General features: G+C 33.7%; 1 protein-coding gene across 1 annotated transcript in view; it reads right to left on the bottom strand.

The window, feature by feature from the left end:
* The window catches only part of wnt3 (wingless-type MMTV integration site family, member 3), a 44,067-nt gene extending 25,559 nt beyond the window's left edge, over window positions 1-18,508 (bottom strand). Inside the window, 1 exon segment of the mRNA NM_001114552.2 lies at window positions 18,073-18,508. Coding sequence (NP_001108024.1) covers window positions 18,073-18,152 — 80 coding nt within the window. The 5' untranslated portion in view covers window positions 18,153-18,508.
* Window positions 18,509-18,805: the final 297 nt, after the last annotated feature.

The raw sequence follows: 18,805 nt of genomic DNA, 5'->3' as shown, positions 1-18,805 counted from the left end.
TTTTAATTATATGCTGCTTTAATTTTGGTCAGTTGCCTTATTATGACTTGAGCTCATTTTCCACTGACTTTAAAAAGGCTTATAAAGGAGAGAGAGGGTTGTTAGCCTGAGGATGGGGCTTTTCCTCAGTCATTCTGTCAGAACAGGAACACAAGCTCTCTCTCGCCACTTATTTGACTGGCATTTCAACTGCTCAGGGCTCATCAGATAAAAAAAAATGTCGGAATCCTTGAAAAATGTTCAAACCTGTTTTCTATCTCTGTTCCTGATGACTCCCCATGCACCCTTGCTAGTGAGTGAGGTTACACGAGAGCACTTGTATAATAATTAGCAATGCGCTGCTTCAAATGTTTCACTGATTATTGCCTTGTGGGTGTCTATATTTGGCGATTTTTATTTATTATTTTTTTTGTGGGAGATGGCCACCCCCCATTGTAATGACAGAATTAACAGTAGTTCCAAACACTGCTGTTTATTAAAAAAATCAGCACACTTGTGAGTAGAGTAAAATACAAGCTGTTGATGCTAACTTGAGAACATAAGGTAGTGCAAGCAGGTGAAAATCATTCAAGAAAAAACTAAATCCACCTGTAGCAGCTTCCAGACAGCAGTCAAAATAGTGACATTTGAAGATTAGTTTAGGTTCTCTTCAGCAAATATTGTTCTTGCTACCTGCTTAGATGTGTTTCCCTTTCATGTTAATAAGGCTTATTATTCTTGTCATTGTGCCCTGCTTGTTATGGCTAATTGCTTATTGTTAAATGGACCTGATAAAGACCTTGTAGGTTGAAACTTTGTTCAATTAAATTAGTCTTTTAAGAGGTAATTTGGCAGTGTGGCGATTTTTTTTGACTATTTAAATTGTATAATGTAAACTACCTGACAATGCTCGATCCTAGTTGTTGAATTTGGAAAAGTGGCAGGAGGTAGTTTTTTCAAATGAATCATCTGTTGAACTGCATCCCAATTATCAGAAATACTGCAGAAGAACTATTGGAGCCCGCATAGACCCAAGATTCGCACAGAAATCAGTTAAGTTTGGTGAAGAAAAAAATCATGGTTTGGGGTTACATTTAGTATCAAGACATTTGTGCTCCCCATTACATTACAAACCACAGGAAACAAATTCTAAAGCAGGAGAGGACTCGTTTTTCTACTGCAGCCATCATATCGGGATTGACCAGCCCAGTCACCAGGTATGAACATTATTGAGCACGACTAGGGTAAGATGGTGGAGGCATTAAAGATGAATCCAAAGAAACTTGATGAACTCTGGAAGTCCTGCAAGAACACTTTCTTTGCCATTCCAGATGACTTTATTAATAATTAATTTGAGTCATTGCAGAGATGTATGAATGCAGTCGTCCAAGCTCATGGGTGTCATACACAACATTCATTCTTTTCCCACTGCAATATGACTTTATATTCTATACTGTACATTATTTCTGTTTAGTGACAAGACTTTTGTCTAAACAAAGTCAGACCTTACTGTCCTAATTAAATAATTAAAAATCAAGGCATATATTATTTTGGTAAAATAAGTGTAGTCTAGAAGGCTTTACCTTTCATATAAGCCACTTTTGATAGCAAATGATCGACTAGAAGTCAAGTTATTATTTGTTGTTCCTAAAACTTGGATAGGCAACAAGACTTTTGTCAGGTAGTGTACAAGTGAATATGTCATTATATTAGTAATATTTGTGATGTTTTAAACTAAGTGTAACACCGCTGGTATTTAATCTGTTCTGAATGTTGTTTACAGGGGCCATTCAATACTGTTTTTCTTTCGTTGTGTATAAGGGCATGTTTTTCAAACATCTTTTTAGATGTTAAATTATGGTTTTGTGTTGTTGTGTGCTACTTCTGTTTTGTTTTATGTGCAGTTTGATGGTTCTGAAGTTTGTTTAGCCTTACATAAAAGAAAATTATTAGTTGCTAAAATATGTATTCTGTTTCAGAGAAGCCAGTTATTGTCGTTTGATTAGATTTTTTATTTTGTACTTTTGCAAAGAATTCATAGTTCTCGTTAGTGCAAGAAAGGCCGTTTCAGTTTTGTTTTGCTTTGCTTTTTTTTTTTTTTTTGACGACTTGACATGATTCAGGATCGTTTCGTTCATCAAAACGCATCCAAGAGTTGTTGTCATAGCAGCACTTCTGGTAACTCAAACCTACTTGGGAGCAGGCTTATTTCATATAATCAGGATTAGATTGGGTGATTTCAAGCAAAGATAATACTGAAAGTATGTACCAAATTCAGATATTTTCTTACAGTAGTAGTTATATACACTTGGCAAAATAGTAAATAGTTTAAAAAGTTTAAAAAATATATTAATAAAACTTTTGCAATCTGCACTTCGAAAGAAAAGTACAAAGCCTGTCATGGGGTAGTTCTCCCCAAGGGGTTCAAAGAGAAAATGTATTTAATTTAATAATATGGACTTAATATGAAACAAACGTGTCCTATTTTAAGGTGACCAGCTTTAGTACAATATGTGTATGATAATAGACATGCACAATATTTAACTTTTTTTTTAAAAGGAATAATAAATTATGCAGTCATGCACATGCATGTTTTGACAGCTAAACTGGCGGTTATTTGAAATTAAAAATTGCTAAATACTCTTGATGCATGAGTGTAAATTGTAAAGCCTGCAGCCCACAACAAAGGTAGAAAGTTATTATGTTTCATATTTAACAAACCCTTTACTACGAATTTTATGTAATTTTGCTCACATGGATAGTTGAACATTAATCAGAAGATGTCATAACACTACTGTCTCGTCAGCCAAGTTTTGCATTGCTGATCATGATTTTAAGGATCCGTAGATCAGTTCTTTGCAACACATGCAGCGATCTCAAATCAGTTCATCCAGACATTTTAATCTGATTCACGAATGTATAACCAAATTAGCCACAGATCAGTTATCAAGATTAAAAGATCTAAGATCTGCAAAATCATCTAAGATCATTTAATTGAGGTACAAAAAATGTACCCCTGTTATGTTATGCTATTTTATGCTAAGTTATATGTTATATTATATGTTATGTTATATGTTATGTTTTGTTCACATTGCCCTTACTACCTGACTGACTTCACTAAGCTACGTTAGTTGTCATGAGAAATCAGATCTTAAGGGGTTTAAGAAGAGAAAATGTTTGGGTGGTCCAATACTTTGACTAATTCTAATGAGAAATGTGGAAATGGGACAATTTCCACTGCCAAACAGTTTTCCTGTCCACAAGAAATACGAAACAGCTGCACATCTTGATACAATCAAAGCCAATCAGAATATTTTTCAAATCTTATTTAAATCTAAGATTAGACCAAAAGATATTAGAGGGGATGGGACTTTATACTACAAATGCTTCTGATTAGAAAGCTACTAGTTCCATTTTAGTATTAAGTAGATTTCTCAGTTTGGCAAAAAAAAAAAAAGAAAAAAAAAAGAAAAGAAAAAAGGATTGGGTTAATGTTTGTAATTTACACTGTGCTAAAAGTGCAGTTTTATGTTTAAGATTTAGGATTTGTTTTTATTAATGCGTGTGTGTTAAATAAAACACATTAAAATAGCTCTAAAATTAATTTTAAACTACTGTTACACAGCATAATAGCTGCTTTCTAACAGATCTATATTTGACCACTGTTGCTCTCTTCACATAGTAGCCTAACATTTAGAGCTTGTCAACACTGAACACGCCTGTTTAATTTTTGTCTTTTGCGTCAGTATATAAAAAAAACAGATCAGTTTATAGTTAGAAAGTTGTCACTTACAATGTTGACTGACTATCTAGCTGATGTAGACCGGTCCAAACTAATCATTAACTGTTGATTTTTTTAAAAGGGTCATGTTTTGTGTTCTTCGTTGACATTTTTTGTGCAGTTCTTTAAGTGGTGTAATTAGCTGTGCTGTTAACCTCAGTCCTGTGTTGTGTTATGGTCCAAAACCTCTGTGACGTACAACTTTGGGGTCTGTCTCTGAGAGCTGCTGTCTGTCACTGTTCAGCTAGCGGAGCTGTCAGAGGGCTAGAGCGTGCTAACAACTCAGACTCCACCGCTACTCCCTACGTAAGCAAGCTGACACATTTGATTAAACTTGTGATGTATTACACAACTCCCTAAAGCCCCTCTAGATGAACTGACATAGATGTAGATGTTTGGTTTTCACCAGAGCCAAGATCTTTTTTCCAATTCCATTCAGAAGCCTGACCGAACATTAGCAAAATGTCTGAAAGTGGTATAGCCGCAGACGGTGCAGACAGCAAATAAATGCTTTTTGTGATTAATGTTACAAAATGTTAACAGTTGTTTTTTCTACTAAAACTACCTAAAACTAAGTAAGAATTATACTTACTTATTAAGTGAGCTTTTCTGTCTTTCAGTGAATCTGTTGATCCAGTTAATAACGCTGACCTGAATGATTCAGACTTCAGAAATACTCGTTTGAAAAACTGTTTTCTAAAGGAACACTTTACTTGTTTTTTATTTTATTTTATTTTTTAAATTGGCTCATTTTACAACTCCTCGGTTTACAGTTGAACAGTTGAGTTTTACCATTCACTAATCCATTCAGCCGACCTCTGGGCCTGGTGGGAGCACTGTTAGCTTAGCTTAGCTTAGCATAGCATAAATCATTGAATTAGATTAGACCATTAGCTACTTGCTCAAAAAAAAAAAAAAAAAAGGTTTTAATAACTTCATATTTAAAGCTTGAATTTTCTGTAGTTACATCATAAGATCGACAGAAAATGAAAGGTTGTTAATCAAAGAATACACCGTAAAACCCAAAATGTTAAGGTAACTCGAACCGCTTGAGGAACTATTCCTAATGAGTTCTGTGAACATAGTCCATTTGAGTAAATGAAGCAATTTGAGCACAGTAAAACCGAATAAATAAAGAGAACTTAAACCAGTTGAGTACTGTAAAACCCAATAAGTTAAGGTAACTCAAACCGTTTGAGGAAACCGATTGCTACAAACCATTTGAGTTGAAAAACGAATCTATATGAGTACTGTGAATTTACTCCATTTAAGATGAAGCAATTAGGTATTTAATTAACTCATTACCTTTAACATTGAGTTGAAAACTCTTTTAAATGAGTAGAATTAACTTTCAGTAAATTTTGAGTTAACTACACTCATTACATTTGATAAAGTTGACTGTTACAGACATCCAAAGTCTCTCGGAAGTTGCGGGAGTATCCCTCAAATGCATAGACACTCCCGGATGCCCGCAAATGAATGATAATCTCCCGGAAATGGCGCGCTTCCTGCCCGGTCCTTAAATACGTTGCACAGCCCTCTCTCCACCGCATCCCTCATAGCTCTTCAGGTACGTCGCGCGCAATTCACCCCCACCACTCTTCAGGTAATGTTATGTCGCGTCGCACGTGCGCGCAACTCCCACCGCTCTTCGGGTACGTCTCGCGCGCACACGCCCCCCTACCCAGATACGTCGCTCACTCAACGCTCACTCAACAGCACAGTAGTTCCATAGCACAAAGTTCCTTAATTATTACACCAGAATGAGAGTGTAGTTCTTAGCCACACTGGACTGTAAAAAATGCTGGGTTCCCCAAAATTGATTTGTGTTGAGACAACATGAAAAGAATTAAGTTAACATTTTATTTTCACATTTTAATGAATTAAACAAAAAACAATTAAGCTGTCCCCCCAAAAACCCAAGAGTTGCGTTGTTTTAGCTTATTTTAAATAAGCAGTTAACAGCAAACAACACTAAAAATGCTGGGTTCAACACAACTGCGTTGTGTTGGAACAACATGAAGTAATTGAGTTTTTATATGTTTAAGAGGACAATTGAATTGAACAATTAAGTTGTCCCTACAAAATCTAAAGAATTGTATTGATTCAGCTCATTTTAAAGTAAACTTTTATTAGTTTGAACAAGCAACAAAAATATTTTTTAAAGTGAAGTAACAAAGTGCAAATGTCATTTTTGAGTTCATATCACCCTAGAAAGTAGCAACTTTTAAATTTCTGTTGATCTTAGTGTATGATGTAACTACAAAAGACTTAAACTTTAAATTCACTGTAAAACTCAACAGTTAACTTTATCAAATGAAATGACTGTAGTTAACTCATAATTTACTGAAAGTTAATTTTACTCATTTGAAAAGAGTTTTGAACTCAGTGTTAAAAGTAATGAGCCAATTAAATACCTCATTACTTCAGCTTAAATAGATTAAGTTCACAGAACTCGTATAGATTCATTTTTCAACTTAAATGGTTTGTTGCAATCAGTTTCCTTAACTTATTGGGAGTTGACTTAACTTATTGGGTTTTACAGTACTCAGTTGGTTTGAGTTTTCTTCATTTATTGGGTTTTACTGTGCTCAAATTGCTTTTATTTTACTCAAATGGATTAAGTTCACATTACTCATTTAGATTAGTTTTTGAACTTAAATGGTTTGTTGCAATCGGTTTCCTCAAATGTTTTTTTGTGTTACCTTAACTTTTTGGGTTTACAGTGTAGGAAAATTATTAACTTTTTTTTATCAAGCAAAATGCTAATGATCTAATCCAATTCAGTGATTTATGCTAAGCTAAACATCTTAAAATTGCTCTTGCCAGACCCAAATGAATGGATTAAAAAATAGTAAAACTAATTTGGGAAATTAGCCTAAAATGAGCCTATTTCCAAAAATAGTGGAGTGTTCCTTTAAAGAAACTTCTAGTCAATATTTTTCCCTACAGAAATGCCAGCCATTTTTATCTGTCTCGACTGTCACTATTAAAGGTGTGTGTGTGCGACAGGATGACTTCAGAGATAACCTCAGGTGGTCTGGAAGATCCACAGGTGTAGTCTGTACCCATTCATCATCAGATCCTGAATGAGGGTAACTATGCGCTCCTCTTCTTAATCCAGTTTGGTTAATAAGGCACCTTTGTGCATTTGTGTCAGTCAGAGAAAGCATTTGCTGGCAGACTTGACCTGCCTATGTGTTCTAACAAGTAAATTGCAAATTGCCGAAACTACAACTTGCAAAATCTCGAGAAATCAAAAGTTAACTGCTTAAAGGCTTGTTGTCATTTATTCACTCTCATGTCTTTCCAAACCTTTAAGACCTCCTCTCATCTTTGGATAACACATTAAGATCATTTTAAGCAATTCAAAAAATAAAGAGATCTAAAAATAAACGTGAACAAAATAAATGTGAACTGAACGGTTTAGTTTTCTTAATAGCCACATCACTTTCTGAACAGAATAAACAGGTAAAATGTAGGGATCAGAACAATATAGCTTTTAGATATGTTCACAGAAGATCAAGCATGCTTGGTTAATATGCATAATATACATTCAGTGACATTATTTTTTGTGTTTTAAAAATTGGAACATAATTAACACACAGGCTCATTGGAAATATGGGTTTTAGCCTACATTTTTATGAACTGCACCAAGTAAACTTAGCACTATGGTGTACTATGATACCAACAAAATTTGTTCCTTTTCACACTAATGATGTTTAAATGGTCATATTGACTAATAAAGGTTTATTTTGTGCAGTTCTTTGCACGACACCATATAAATACTACAAAATGTTTAATGGTATCTATGATTTGTAACCGAATATGTTTGCTTGACATATTTAAGATGTTTTTAGTGTGGTTTTAGTGTGCATGTAGTTTACTTTGTACAGTGTTGTACTTGTGATCCAGAGTGCTCAGGTTTAAATTCCACAAAAGTATTGTAAAATAAAGGTAAAACTAAGTGGTCACTGTGGACTTTTATCTTGAGTTTGGCTTTGAAAACACAATTGGTTGGTTTTAGGGAAGGTTTAGGTCAGTGGGTTGCTTGGTGTTTGCATGGGCTTGTAAAAGAAAGAAGTACATCTGAAGCATACATCAAGACATACCCTAAGTAACGTGTTTCAGATTTCAGGTGTTTCAGTTCTGGTTTATTTGTTCTCTGAAATGTGCAACAAAATATACCCAAAGCAGCATATTTTAAATTTGACGAAAATGTAGGCTAAGGCATATTTTTCCCATGAGCCTGGGCTGCATGTACCAAAGAAAAGATGACTACAATTCTTAGTCGATACATTTCACCATGTTAAATAAACTGCTGTTGTTGAAAAACAGTTTATCGTTTCATAAATCAACTTTTTTTTGAGTAATATTAAAATATTTACCCTCAAAGACTAATTTACAATATTTGGTTTACATAGATTATGCTTTGATGACAAATCACACAGTTTTGTGACAGAAAATTTAACAGGATTTCACATTCATTTATGTAGTCTACACAAACAGTAAATAGTCTGGATTTCATCTCGCATTATTTGCATTAAAGGTGCTGTATGTACAAGTCTTTTAAAGCATAAAAATACCTCAACATGTTTGCAAATATTTAAGAAACATGCTATGTGAACATCTGTTTAACTTAAAAACAATGCTGAAGTCATTTATTCTCTTTTGAAATTGCAAGATTCGTGTCGGAATGTCTGTCTTTGTTTTGGTGTCTATAATCGTCCACTGTCAGTTTACTGTTATTTCAGCACCGTATTTTATTTCAGTCTTGAAGGCTGCATCAATGTATGTGACTGCGGCCAAAAATGTGAACTCCGGAGGACAGCAGCATCCTCTATAATCAGATAAAGTTCTGAAAATCCAAATGAGGCATGTTTTAATTAGCAAATAATATAAATATTACAAACACAAACATTATAGCCAAGCTGCTTACATTGTAACACCGTGTCCTAACAACATCTGACAATATAGTGACATTCAAATGCAGCTATTCAGAAGCAAAACATAGTGTACTGCACTCCAACTAATGATAAGGTTTAGAATCTAAATCACGATCGTCTACAGAACAAACCAACTTGCCTAATTACCCTAGTTAACCTAATTAACCTAGTTAAGCCTTTAAATTTCACTTTAAGCTGTATAGAAGTGTCTTAAAAGATTTCTAGTAAAATATTATTTACTGTCATCATGGCAAAGATAAAATAAATCAGTTATTAGTTATTAAAACTATTATGTTTAGAAATGTGTTGAAGAAATCTTCTCTCCGTTAAACAGAAATTAGGGAAAAAAATAAACAGGGGGGCTAATAATTCAGGGGGGCTAAAAATTCTGACTTCAACTGTACTACTACCACTTGTACTAATAATAATAGTTTTGGTTTTATGTTTGTGGTAATTTAGTATTTAGATATTGCTATTATTATTATTATACATTTAAAATATTAGAAAACAATCAAAAAATATTATACTGCTTAAAAAATATATTGCAGCAAATAAAGCGAACCTTAAAGATGACGTCCCAGAACTGCCCCTGCATTATAAGCTAATTGCTTACACACTGTGGACAGATCAGTGTTTAACAGCATGTGTTATGCAAGTGAAGTTTCGCAATGGATACCCTTAAAAATTAAATGGCTTTAATCAACATTCTTCTATATGTATTTTTTTTTTTTGCCATAAAACTTTTCTAAACCATGTCAATGTTTTTCTAAAAGATCATTGTAGATCTAAAAAAAAAAATGCTATTTCAGTCTTTCTAACTCAAACTTTAACCTTTTTTTTTTCTATGTTTTTCTTGTACTTACTAATACCATTTACTACAAGGTCTGAATGCAAATAGTTTTGGAGTAAATCCTGCACCATTCTCCTCTACGAGATTGCTCTGCCCCAGTGCTATTGATATCGGATTGGCTTCTAATGCTGAACCAATACATCTGAAAAGTAATACCGGTAAGACGGGCTATCTGTTTCACCCTCCTTTTCCTAAGTGGCCCCCATTATCCATGAAACATCCTTGATCTTTTTCCCAGTGAATTGCAGCTGGTGGATTTTGCTGTGCTGTGTTTCAGAGGGGGTTTTTGCTATGAAGGGTGTATAATGACATTCCTCTGTCGCAGAGATGAGTCAAGTCCCATTGAAGCCAGCAGGAGCCCAGAGCAGGTCAGAATGCTTACTGGCCTCCCGATGCTGCCCTCCTTCATGCCTATTCTCTCCCAAAAGGAGTTTTCACAATTTTAATTAATTCAGAATTAGTGTTTTATGTTAAGTGTTTGTGTATGTTTCCGACTCAAAGGGGCTCTTTGCTTTTGAGAATGGAGAGTGAAAGCCTATGTGTGCTTAAATGAGAGTCTCATAAGGCTTTGTTGTGGTTACAAAAAGAGCAACTTGAATCCAAGTTATATGTGATGAAAGTGAAAAGTTCATTTAAAGATAATTTTGACTCTTTTATTTTGCTTGGGTATCAATTTAATAGTATACCCAGGTGTAAATACACACAATCAAACATTCCGATGTCTGTGTATATGAGAATATCTGGTAACACTTTACAATAAGGTTCATTAGTTAATGCATTTACTTACATGAACTAATCATGAACAACACTTGTACAGCATTTATTAATCATAATTGAACATTTACTAATGCATTATTAACATTCAAGTCCATGCTTGTTAACATTAGTTAATGCACCATGAGTTAACACAAACTAACAATGAACTACTGTATTTTCATTAGCTAACGTTAACTAACATGAACAAATACAGTAGTAAATGTATTGCTCATTGTTTGTTCATCTTAGTAAATGCATAAATTAACATTAACTAATGAACCTTATTGTAAAGTGTGACCGAATTTTCTTTATTGCAATATTGTATAAAGTGATTAGGAGCATATCTAAAAATCGAGATCATATTGATTCTTTACGTTCTAAAACAATTGTGTCTTAATAAGGATTTACAAATTATATTGTGATTGTATATATTGTAAATACTGTATATTAAATGGTTTTTTATAACGTATATTATAATTCTATTGTTAACAGTTCACAATTCACAGTATTAACAAACTATTAATTTACACCACTAGCTTAAACTACTGATTCGCTGTTTCTTAATAGTTAGTTAGGCATTAGTTGGGTTTAGGTTTTAAGTAGGATTAGGGGTGCAGAATAAGATCAAAATAAGATAATAATATTCTAACAATGCAGAAACTCAATGCATTTAGGCATGTAGACATGGTCAAGACCGAGTCTGCTGCAGTTCAAACGGAGGAACATAATGGGGAAGAAAGGTAATTTAAGTGACTTTGAACGTGGCATGGTTGTTTGTGCCACACGGGCTGGTCTGAGTATTTCAGAAACTGCTGATTAACTGGGATTTTCATGCACAACCATTTCTAGGGTTAACAGAGAATGGTCAGAAAAATAGGAGATATCCAGTTAGCGACAGTTCTGTGGGCGCAAATGCCTTGTTGATGCCAGAGGTCAGAGGAGAATGGCCAGGCTTGTTCCAACTGAGGTATGCAGAAGAGCACCTCTGAATGCACAACACGTCCAACCCAGCAGCAGAAGACCACACTGGATGCCACTCCTGTCAGCTAAGAACAGGAAACTGAGGCTACAATTTGCACAGGCTCACCAAAATTGGACAATGGAAGATTGGACCAACGTTGTCTGGTCTGATGTGTTTCAATTACTGCTGTGACATTCGGATGGTAGGGTCAGAATTTGGTATCACAACATGAAAGCATGGATCCATCCTGCCTTGTATCAACGGTTTAGGCTGGTGGTGGTGGTGTAATGGTGTGGAGGATATTTTCTTGGTATACTTTTGGCTCATTAGTATCAATTGAGCATCGTGTCAACACCACAGCCTACCTGAGTATTGTTGCTGATCATGTCCATTCGTTTATGACCACAAAGTACACATCTTCTGATGGCTACTCAGACTGGCTTGAACATGACAATGAGTTCACTGTACTCAAATGGCCTCTCTACAGTCACCAGCTCTCAATCCAATAGAGCACCTCTGGGATGTGGTGGAACTGGAGATTCACATCATGGATGTGCAGTCGACAAATCTGCAGCAGCGTGATGCTATCAAAATCTCTGTGGAATATTTCCAGTACCTTGTTGAATTTATGTCACAAAGGATTAAGGCAGTTCTGAAGGCAAAAGTGAGTCCAACCTGATAATAAAGTATCTAATAAAGTTTCCTGCTGTAAATATTCATATATCCCTACTGCAAAACTCCCTTTTTTGATTAGTTATATGCATTGCTAAGAACTTCATTTGGACAAATTTAATAGTGTTTTTTCTTAATATTAAATGTTTTTTTGACATGCCCATGTTCCAGATTTCCAAATAGTTAAATTTAGGCCAAACATTGTCCAATCCTAACCCATTTAAATGCTTACAGTATTTATTCAGCTGTCTTATGATGTAAACATATTAAAATGTTTACATTTATGACTGATTTCGTGGTCCACACACACACTTGGAATCTTCACAGGCATAATGTATTTTATTCTGTAAAAAAACACTTTGCCTTACCCTACTCCTATCCCGAAATTAAACCCTTGCTTCAAACCTGTAGCCTTTTTCATGCTGCAAGACTTAATTCTTTTCAAAAAATTGCACTGAGCAAATTCTTATTAGCATAATTTTTTTAATCTAACTAATAGTGCCTACAGTTTTACCCAGTTGACTGTTTTGACAGGTACTTCAGATAATAAGAGCTACTGAAAAGTGTTTCCAGGTCAAGCCGGGACTTGATCATGCGTGGTCAGGCTTCTTCAGAACTGTTGTGTTGTGAAAAGTTTTGATAGATAACAGATGAACTGTGAAGAAACCAGCCAGCTGGATCCGAACGCACAGTGGCTTTGTGGTGCTGTTGTGGGTTGGAGCCACAAATGTGGTGTTTCTTGCTGTCTGGTATTGGGAGTGACTGCTGATTGAGTCTCGGATCTGTAAATGCATGTGAGATTGAACAAAGCGAGACAGGCTGATGGCTTTCAGTAGCTCCCCCTGCTTAAGAACAAGCTTAATTAGTTCATCTTGAGAGGATAAAGTCAGATATTAGCAGCCTGGTAAGCTGTTGAAACAGATTAGGGAATGAAATTGGCCTGATTATTGCAACACTGTTCATCATAGATTTAAAGTCCATTCAGTTGGGGAGGGATTAAAGGGAGACGATCTGCCAGGATGGATTAAATGCGCACTATAAGACACAAATACATTTAATTGAACTGAAAGCAGAAAACACACTATGAAAAGTTACTTATTTTTTTCTGTGTAGCTTAAAAGTCAACATTTTTGAAATATTAGATTACACTATTATTCTGAAAATTAAATTGTTGATCATATTGTTATTATTTTTTTACTAAAAGCTGTTTGTTAGGAATAGCTGTTGTTGTGTCAATTCATGCCTATTGAAAAAGGCTAATATTTAAAAACTTTTTAACACAATAAATTGCACTGTTAAATATAAAGCAGCTATTCTGCTTTATCTTACTCCACATCCCCAATCCTAGTCAATACCTTACCCAAACTACCACCTTATTAACTAATAAGCAGCAAATTTTTGTTTATTGACCTAAAATCATAGTTAATGGTTTGTTTTAAGCAAATAATTACCCTAACATGGACAAAAATATTTGTGCATATTTAGAACAAGAATAGTTTGATGACATTTTAAAAGATTCATTTGTGGATCGAAATGCAGCCATAAAATATTTAATAGTAATTTTGAATCTTTTTGAATTCCCTCTGTCTTTAATACCACAAGGCTATGTGCCATCTATTTGACAACCAAATATATTTTGAAACACTTAAAATAATGGTCCATTAGATAATGTCAGTTAATGTGTTATTAAATACAGTATATTCATATTATGTTATTGAAAATCAAGTTTTTCAATTTTAGTTTATGTTAACTTGCTGCATTAATTCATGTTAAAAAGCAAAATTTTGGATTTTAATATTAAATTGGTAAATCAGCCATGATTATTAAAGGCTGTGCATGTTTGTTCTTTATTAATATATGTTAGTATATGATTTTTTAAAAATAATTAAATATATTGTTTAACCAATAAGCCATTCAATTAAAATATTATACCAATTTTTAAAAATAATTTAAAATAGAATTAAATTAAATTAAATTAAAATCAGTGTTCTTATTCAGTTATACATTTTCTTTGATTTTTACATTAATGTATTTATTATGTATTAATGTATTTATTATGCTGAATGACGGGAACTATTTTCAGCCATATTATAACATTTTATTACAAAAGTGTAACACTCTAAAGTACCCACTCTCACTAAGATTTTAGTTCAGTACCAATTCTCATGAGCAGCAAATTAGGAGTTTACTGAATTAAAATTTGTATTTAAAAATTTAGTAATAGTAATTGTAGTTTAAAAGAAGGTTTGACCAAAAAAATGACAATAGTACAAGCTTGTTCGCTATGAGTGTTAGTAAAAACATTAATTACTTTAACTAATAGACTATTCTTTTAAAGTGTTAACAATGATAATTCTAATCTAATTCAGTATGCTCACTTATTCTGTAATACATTTTGTTAGATTTTTACATAATCATCTGTTCACTTTGCTGAATGCAACTAATTTTATATAATAAAATAAACATTGTATTAAAAAGGGTAAGACTTTAGTTTAAGTACTAATTCTCATTAGTAATAATTAGCAGGTTTCATCTGCCTATAATGAATATATTGGCTGTTAGTTAGTTCTTAAAGCACATATTTTGCATGATTTTATTGTACATCCCTAAACCTAGCCAACAAATTAACCCAACTACTAAGATGATAACTTATAAAAAAATAAAGAAAATGAGAAAGGACACATATCAAATCAATTCAATTTGAACACTGAAATAGGATGACCCTCTTTAAATTGTGCATACTTTATATATTTTATATTTCACCTGTTATATCCATCTAATATAATTTGTTTCTCCATATCTGTGCCCTTTCAGAATCCTTCAGTGATGTCATTCTGACTCCTTTAGGCAGAAGTTGAGAACTGATGATGCATCTGCCCATCTACCTGCAGCCTTGTAAGTTTTTGTATCACTTTCTTTTGTCACGAATGTCTCACACTTTCTCTCTCCTACACTTTAACATGAGACACCACCGGCATGAACACTGTTTTGTCCTGCACCTGTCAGTTTTCAGATGAAAACTATTTGGACTATTTGGAAGAAAATCAAGTGTTTTGTTTGTCACACTTTAGCAGTTTGTGCCTGGCTGTTTTATCAAAATTAGTTCTTTCTCCTGCACTGAGCCATAAATCAGCAGCACTTACTTATACACCAAATGTTATTCATATCTATATTGAAGAGATATACACTAGCAGTCAAAAGTCTGGGGTCAGTAGGATTTTTAAATGTTCTAAAATAAGCTTCTCCTGCTCACCAAGGCTGCATTTATTTTATCAAAAATACAGCACATATTGTACGATTGTGAAATATTATTGCACTATAAAATAACTGTTCAAAAGTAGTTTATAATTTAATTTAATAATTTATTCCCGTGATTTTAAAGATGGAATTTTTAACTTCATTACTCCAGCCTACAGTCACATGATCCTTTAGAAATCACTTTAATATTAATTATTATTATTATTATTATTATTATTATTATTATTATTATTATTATTATTATTATTATTATTATTATTATTAATTAATTAATTATTTATATAATGCCTGGAGTAATAATTTAATTTGAAACTACATATAATAAGAAAGCAATTATTTAAAATGTTAATACATTTTACATTTAAATAATACATCCTAGATGAGCAGAAAAAAAAAAAAACTGACCCCAAACGTTTGACTGGTAGTGTATGTTCATTCATAATTTGCCTGATATCACTTTAGTATAGGGTCCAATTTTCACTATTACCTTGTTGATTATTACCTACCTTTTATCAAGATGTTGCCTGTTTATTAGTGCTTAAAGTACATATTCTGCAAGATCTTACTTATACATACCTAATCCCAGCCAACATCTAAACACAAATACTATTTTAATAACAAATAACAAGCAGCAAAGTGGGAGTTTACTGAGGTAAAAGTCATAGATAATGATTTGTCATTATTTAAGTGTGACCAATTATAAACAAAATGTTACAAAAATATGACAAACATTTTACAAAAAATAACGAAATTTAATACTGTTGTGGATATTTTCTGAATTATGGAGTGATAAAAAAGATGCTTCCCAAAACTGCCTCTGTAAAAACTTTTGTCTCTAATATGTAAAAGAAATAAATGATAATAATTAACTTAAATACACAATGTTTAGAATAAATTATTCATTGGATTTGTTAAATCTTTTTAAGGTAACTGATTGCAAACAATTCATATGGGCTGAATTTAAACAAATTAAATGTAGTAATGTTCAACTTAATTTCTTTCAACTTAATTTTTTCAATGTATTTGTGCTAGAAAATAGTCAAAATAAACACATATTTAACAAAATAATGCCTTATTTACTAATTTAATCATAAAATTTTTGAGATCTTTTTGAAAAGTTTGAAATTATTACTATAATGAATTAACTTTAGGAAAATATGACGATCACTTACAATTTTTTCTCTCTCTCTTTTCATCTGCAGTGCCTTAAATTCACCCAAATCAACGAGACTCTGCATTCTCACACCGGTTACTGACTGAGTATCTCTATATGTCTGTTTCTAAGTAAAAGCACACAAATAATAACTGTGGCCTCTGAATATGTAAGCATATGAGTGCGACTGCATGTTTGGCAGGCCTCGCTCCATAAACGAAACCAGAAGATGCTGGTGGTTTGGAAAGCGAGAGCAGCGGGGACCACATGCTAACTGGGACTACTAAAGCACATTAGTTCTGACAAGTATTGTATCATGAGCCAGGGGGGCTTTTGTCGTTCGCCTACACAAATATTTTCGCAAAAAGACTCACGTTACAAGAGAAGCCTGTGAGGTCAGTGGCATTTTGAGGATGGGGTAATTAGTGGAACTATGACATATCAGCACCATTCAGAGGCAAATGTGATCCTCGTCGAGTGCTGAACGTAAGTGATTTAACAGTACGAGCCTAATGGCAGATCAGAGTATGTGGGAAAAAAAATGTTTATTACTTCATTTAAGATTGAGGAATTTGAATTGCATCAGATATACAGTAGTGGAGATAACACGGTTTCAAAGTTAATCAATAAACTTATCTGTATGTGTTTTTGTTAATCATCATCATTCATAAGTAAGATTTCTGCATAGAAATGTATACATAATGTTTTGTTTTGGATCAGCTTGTTAATTTTCACTTGTGATTGACAAATATGCATTACTTTAAGACTTTTATAATATAATATAATATAATATAATATAATATAATATAATATAATATAATATAATATAATATAATATAATATAATATAATATAATATAATATTTAAATGACAACTCAAGTTTTAAAAAAAAATAACAATGATTTTTTTGTTTAAAACAAGGTACTAAATATTATTTAATTTATTTTTACATTTTGTAATGTTACAATGTTTACATTTTTTTAAAGATTTTTTTTGAAGAAATTAAAAAGTATCAAAATTATTTTATATATATATATATATATATATATATATATATATATATATATATATATATATATATATATATATATATATATATATATTTATTAGCTTGAATTATGCTTTAAAACAAGTTCCTGGAAAAGATTAGTTCAGAATTTTAAATCCCACAGATCTTTCAAACCACACAGTGACTTCAAACCAAAAGTGCACATTTAAAACAACTGGAGGTTTATACTGTTAAATGACACTTAGCGTTAAACCCCAATGAATTTATTGAGTCCCAAGCCAAGGGACATCCACACTAATGCCCCAATTAACACTCCTAACACGGCTGGAGTGCTGAGGCTATTAGCGAAGACAACAATATCCCCAATCCAGCAGCCCGCTGCCTGACACCTTAACCTAACCTTATCTCTGACAAACACGCCGCATCCATTTCACAACCCTCCGAGCTTCACAAACAAGCTTTAAAATAAATGGAGCCGGGGCGAAAAACACAGCAGCGAGGGGAAAAAAGACGAGGCTAGCCTTTTCCGTCCCTCCAGTGGCTGAGGTTAAGATTCTTTGGACTGAGCCGAGAAGCTTTTTTCCACGCAGTCAACTGAAAAGTGTGCTGTATTTTTACTGCCCTCTGAAAAATGATCACTGACCACCAATTCTCCCCCAGTGCTGCTGGAGAAAGTGATGCCGAAAGTGGGGATCGTTGCTACTCACCACCAGATGGGATAGCCTCCAAGCACCCGAGAGCTGGAGAACCACATGCACATGAGAAATCCAACCAGGTACAAATCCATGAGGTATGTCTTGTGTGGATGGAAAGGGTCTATTGATCAGTACATAGGATTCCTAGAGAGGGGGTGAAAATTAAATCCCGGCAAGGCAAAGATGGATGCTTGAGAGAATAATTAGGAATTTTTTTAGGGGGGTTCGCGAAAAAACAAAAATAAAACAATTCTCCAAGGTTTGCTGCTGCTTTGAGTTGGGTGAGAAAAGTGTGTGTCTTCCAGTAGTAGTTAGGAGAGTAAGTGTCTCTTTCACACACTCGCACACACGCTCCTACTCGTCCTCTGATTCCCTCCCTCTTACTGAGGTTCTTCCCTAAGGTACATATCTTTTTCTCTCCCCACTTTTTTCCCCTTAGGATCATCAGGGCCAATATTAGAGAGAGAGAGTGAGAGAGAGAAAGCGAGAGAGAGAGAGGGGAAAAAAACGACAAGAGAGGTTTGGAGATGTCAGCTGGCAAGCCAATCACAGAGCATGGCCTTAGGTTACGCAAAAAAAAAAAAAAAATTATTATTCCTGCCCATCTGTCAATCATGCACCACCCCCTGGTAATGTAGCAAAGAAAGAAAGAAAGAGAGAGAGAGAGAGAGAGGAGGCTGGGAGGGAATAAGAATGAAAGGGTGTCAGGACTGAGTTTCGGAGAGGTAGATTTGTCTTATTAAGA

This window comes from Danio rerio, chromosome 12, assembly GCF_049306965.1.
Source record: "Danio rerio strain Tuebingen ecotype United States chromosome 12, GRCz12tu, whole genome shotgun sequence".
In the NCBI taxonomy this organism is placed as follows: Eukaryota; Metazoa; Chordata; class Actinopteri; order Cypriniformes; family Danionidae; genus Danio; species Danio rerio.
Note: the sequence above shows the minus strand (reverse complement) of the source record. Positions and strands in the feature narration are given on the sequence as shown.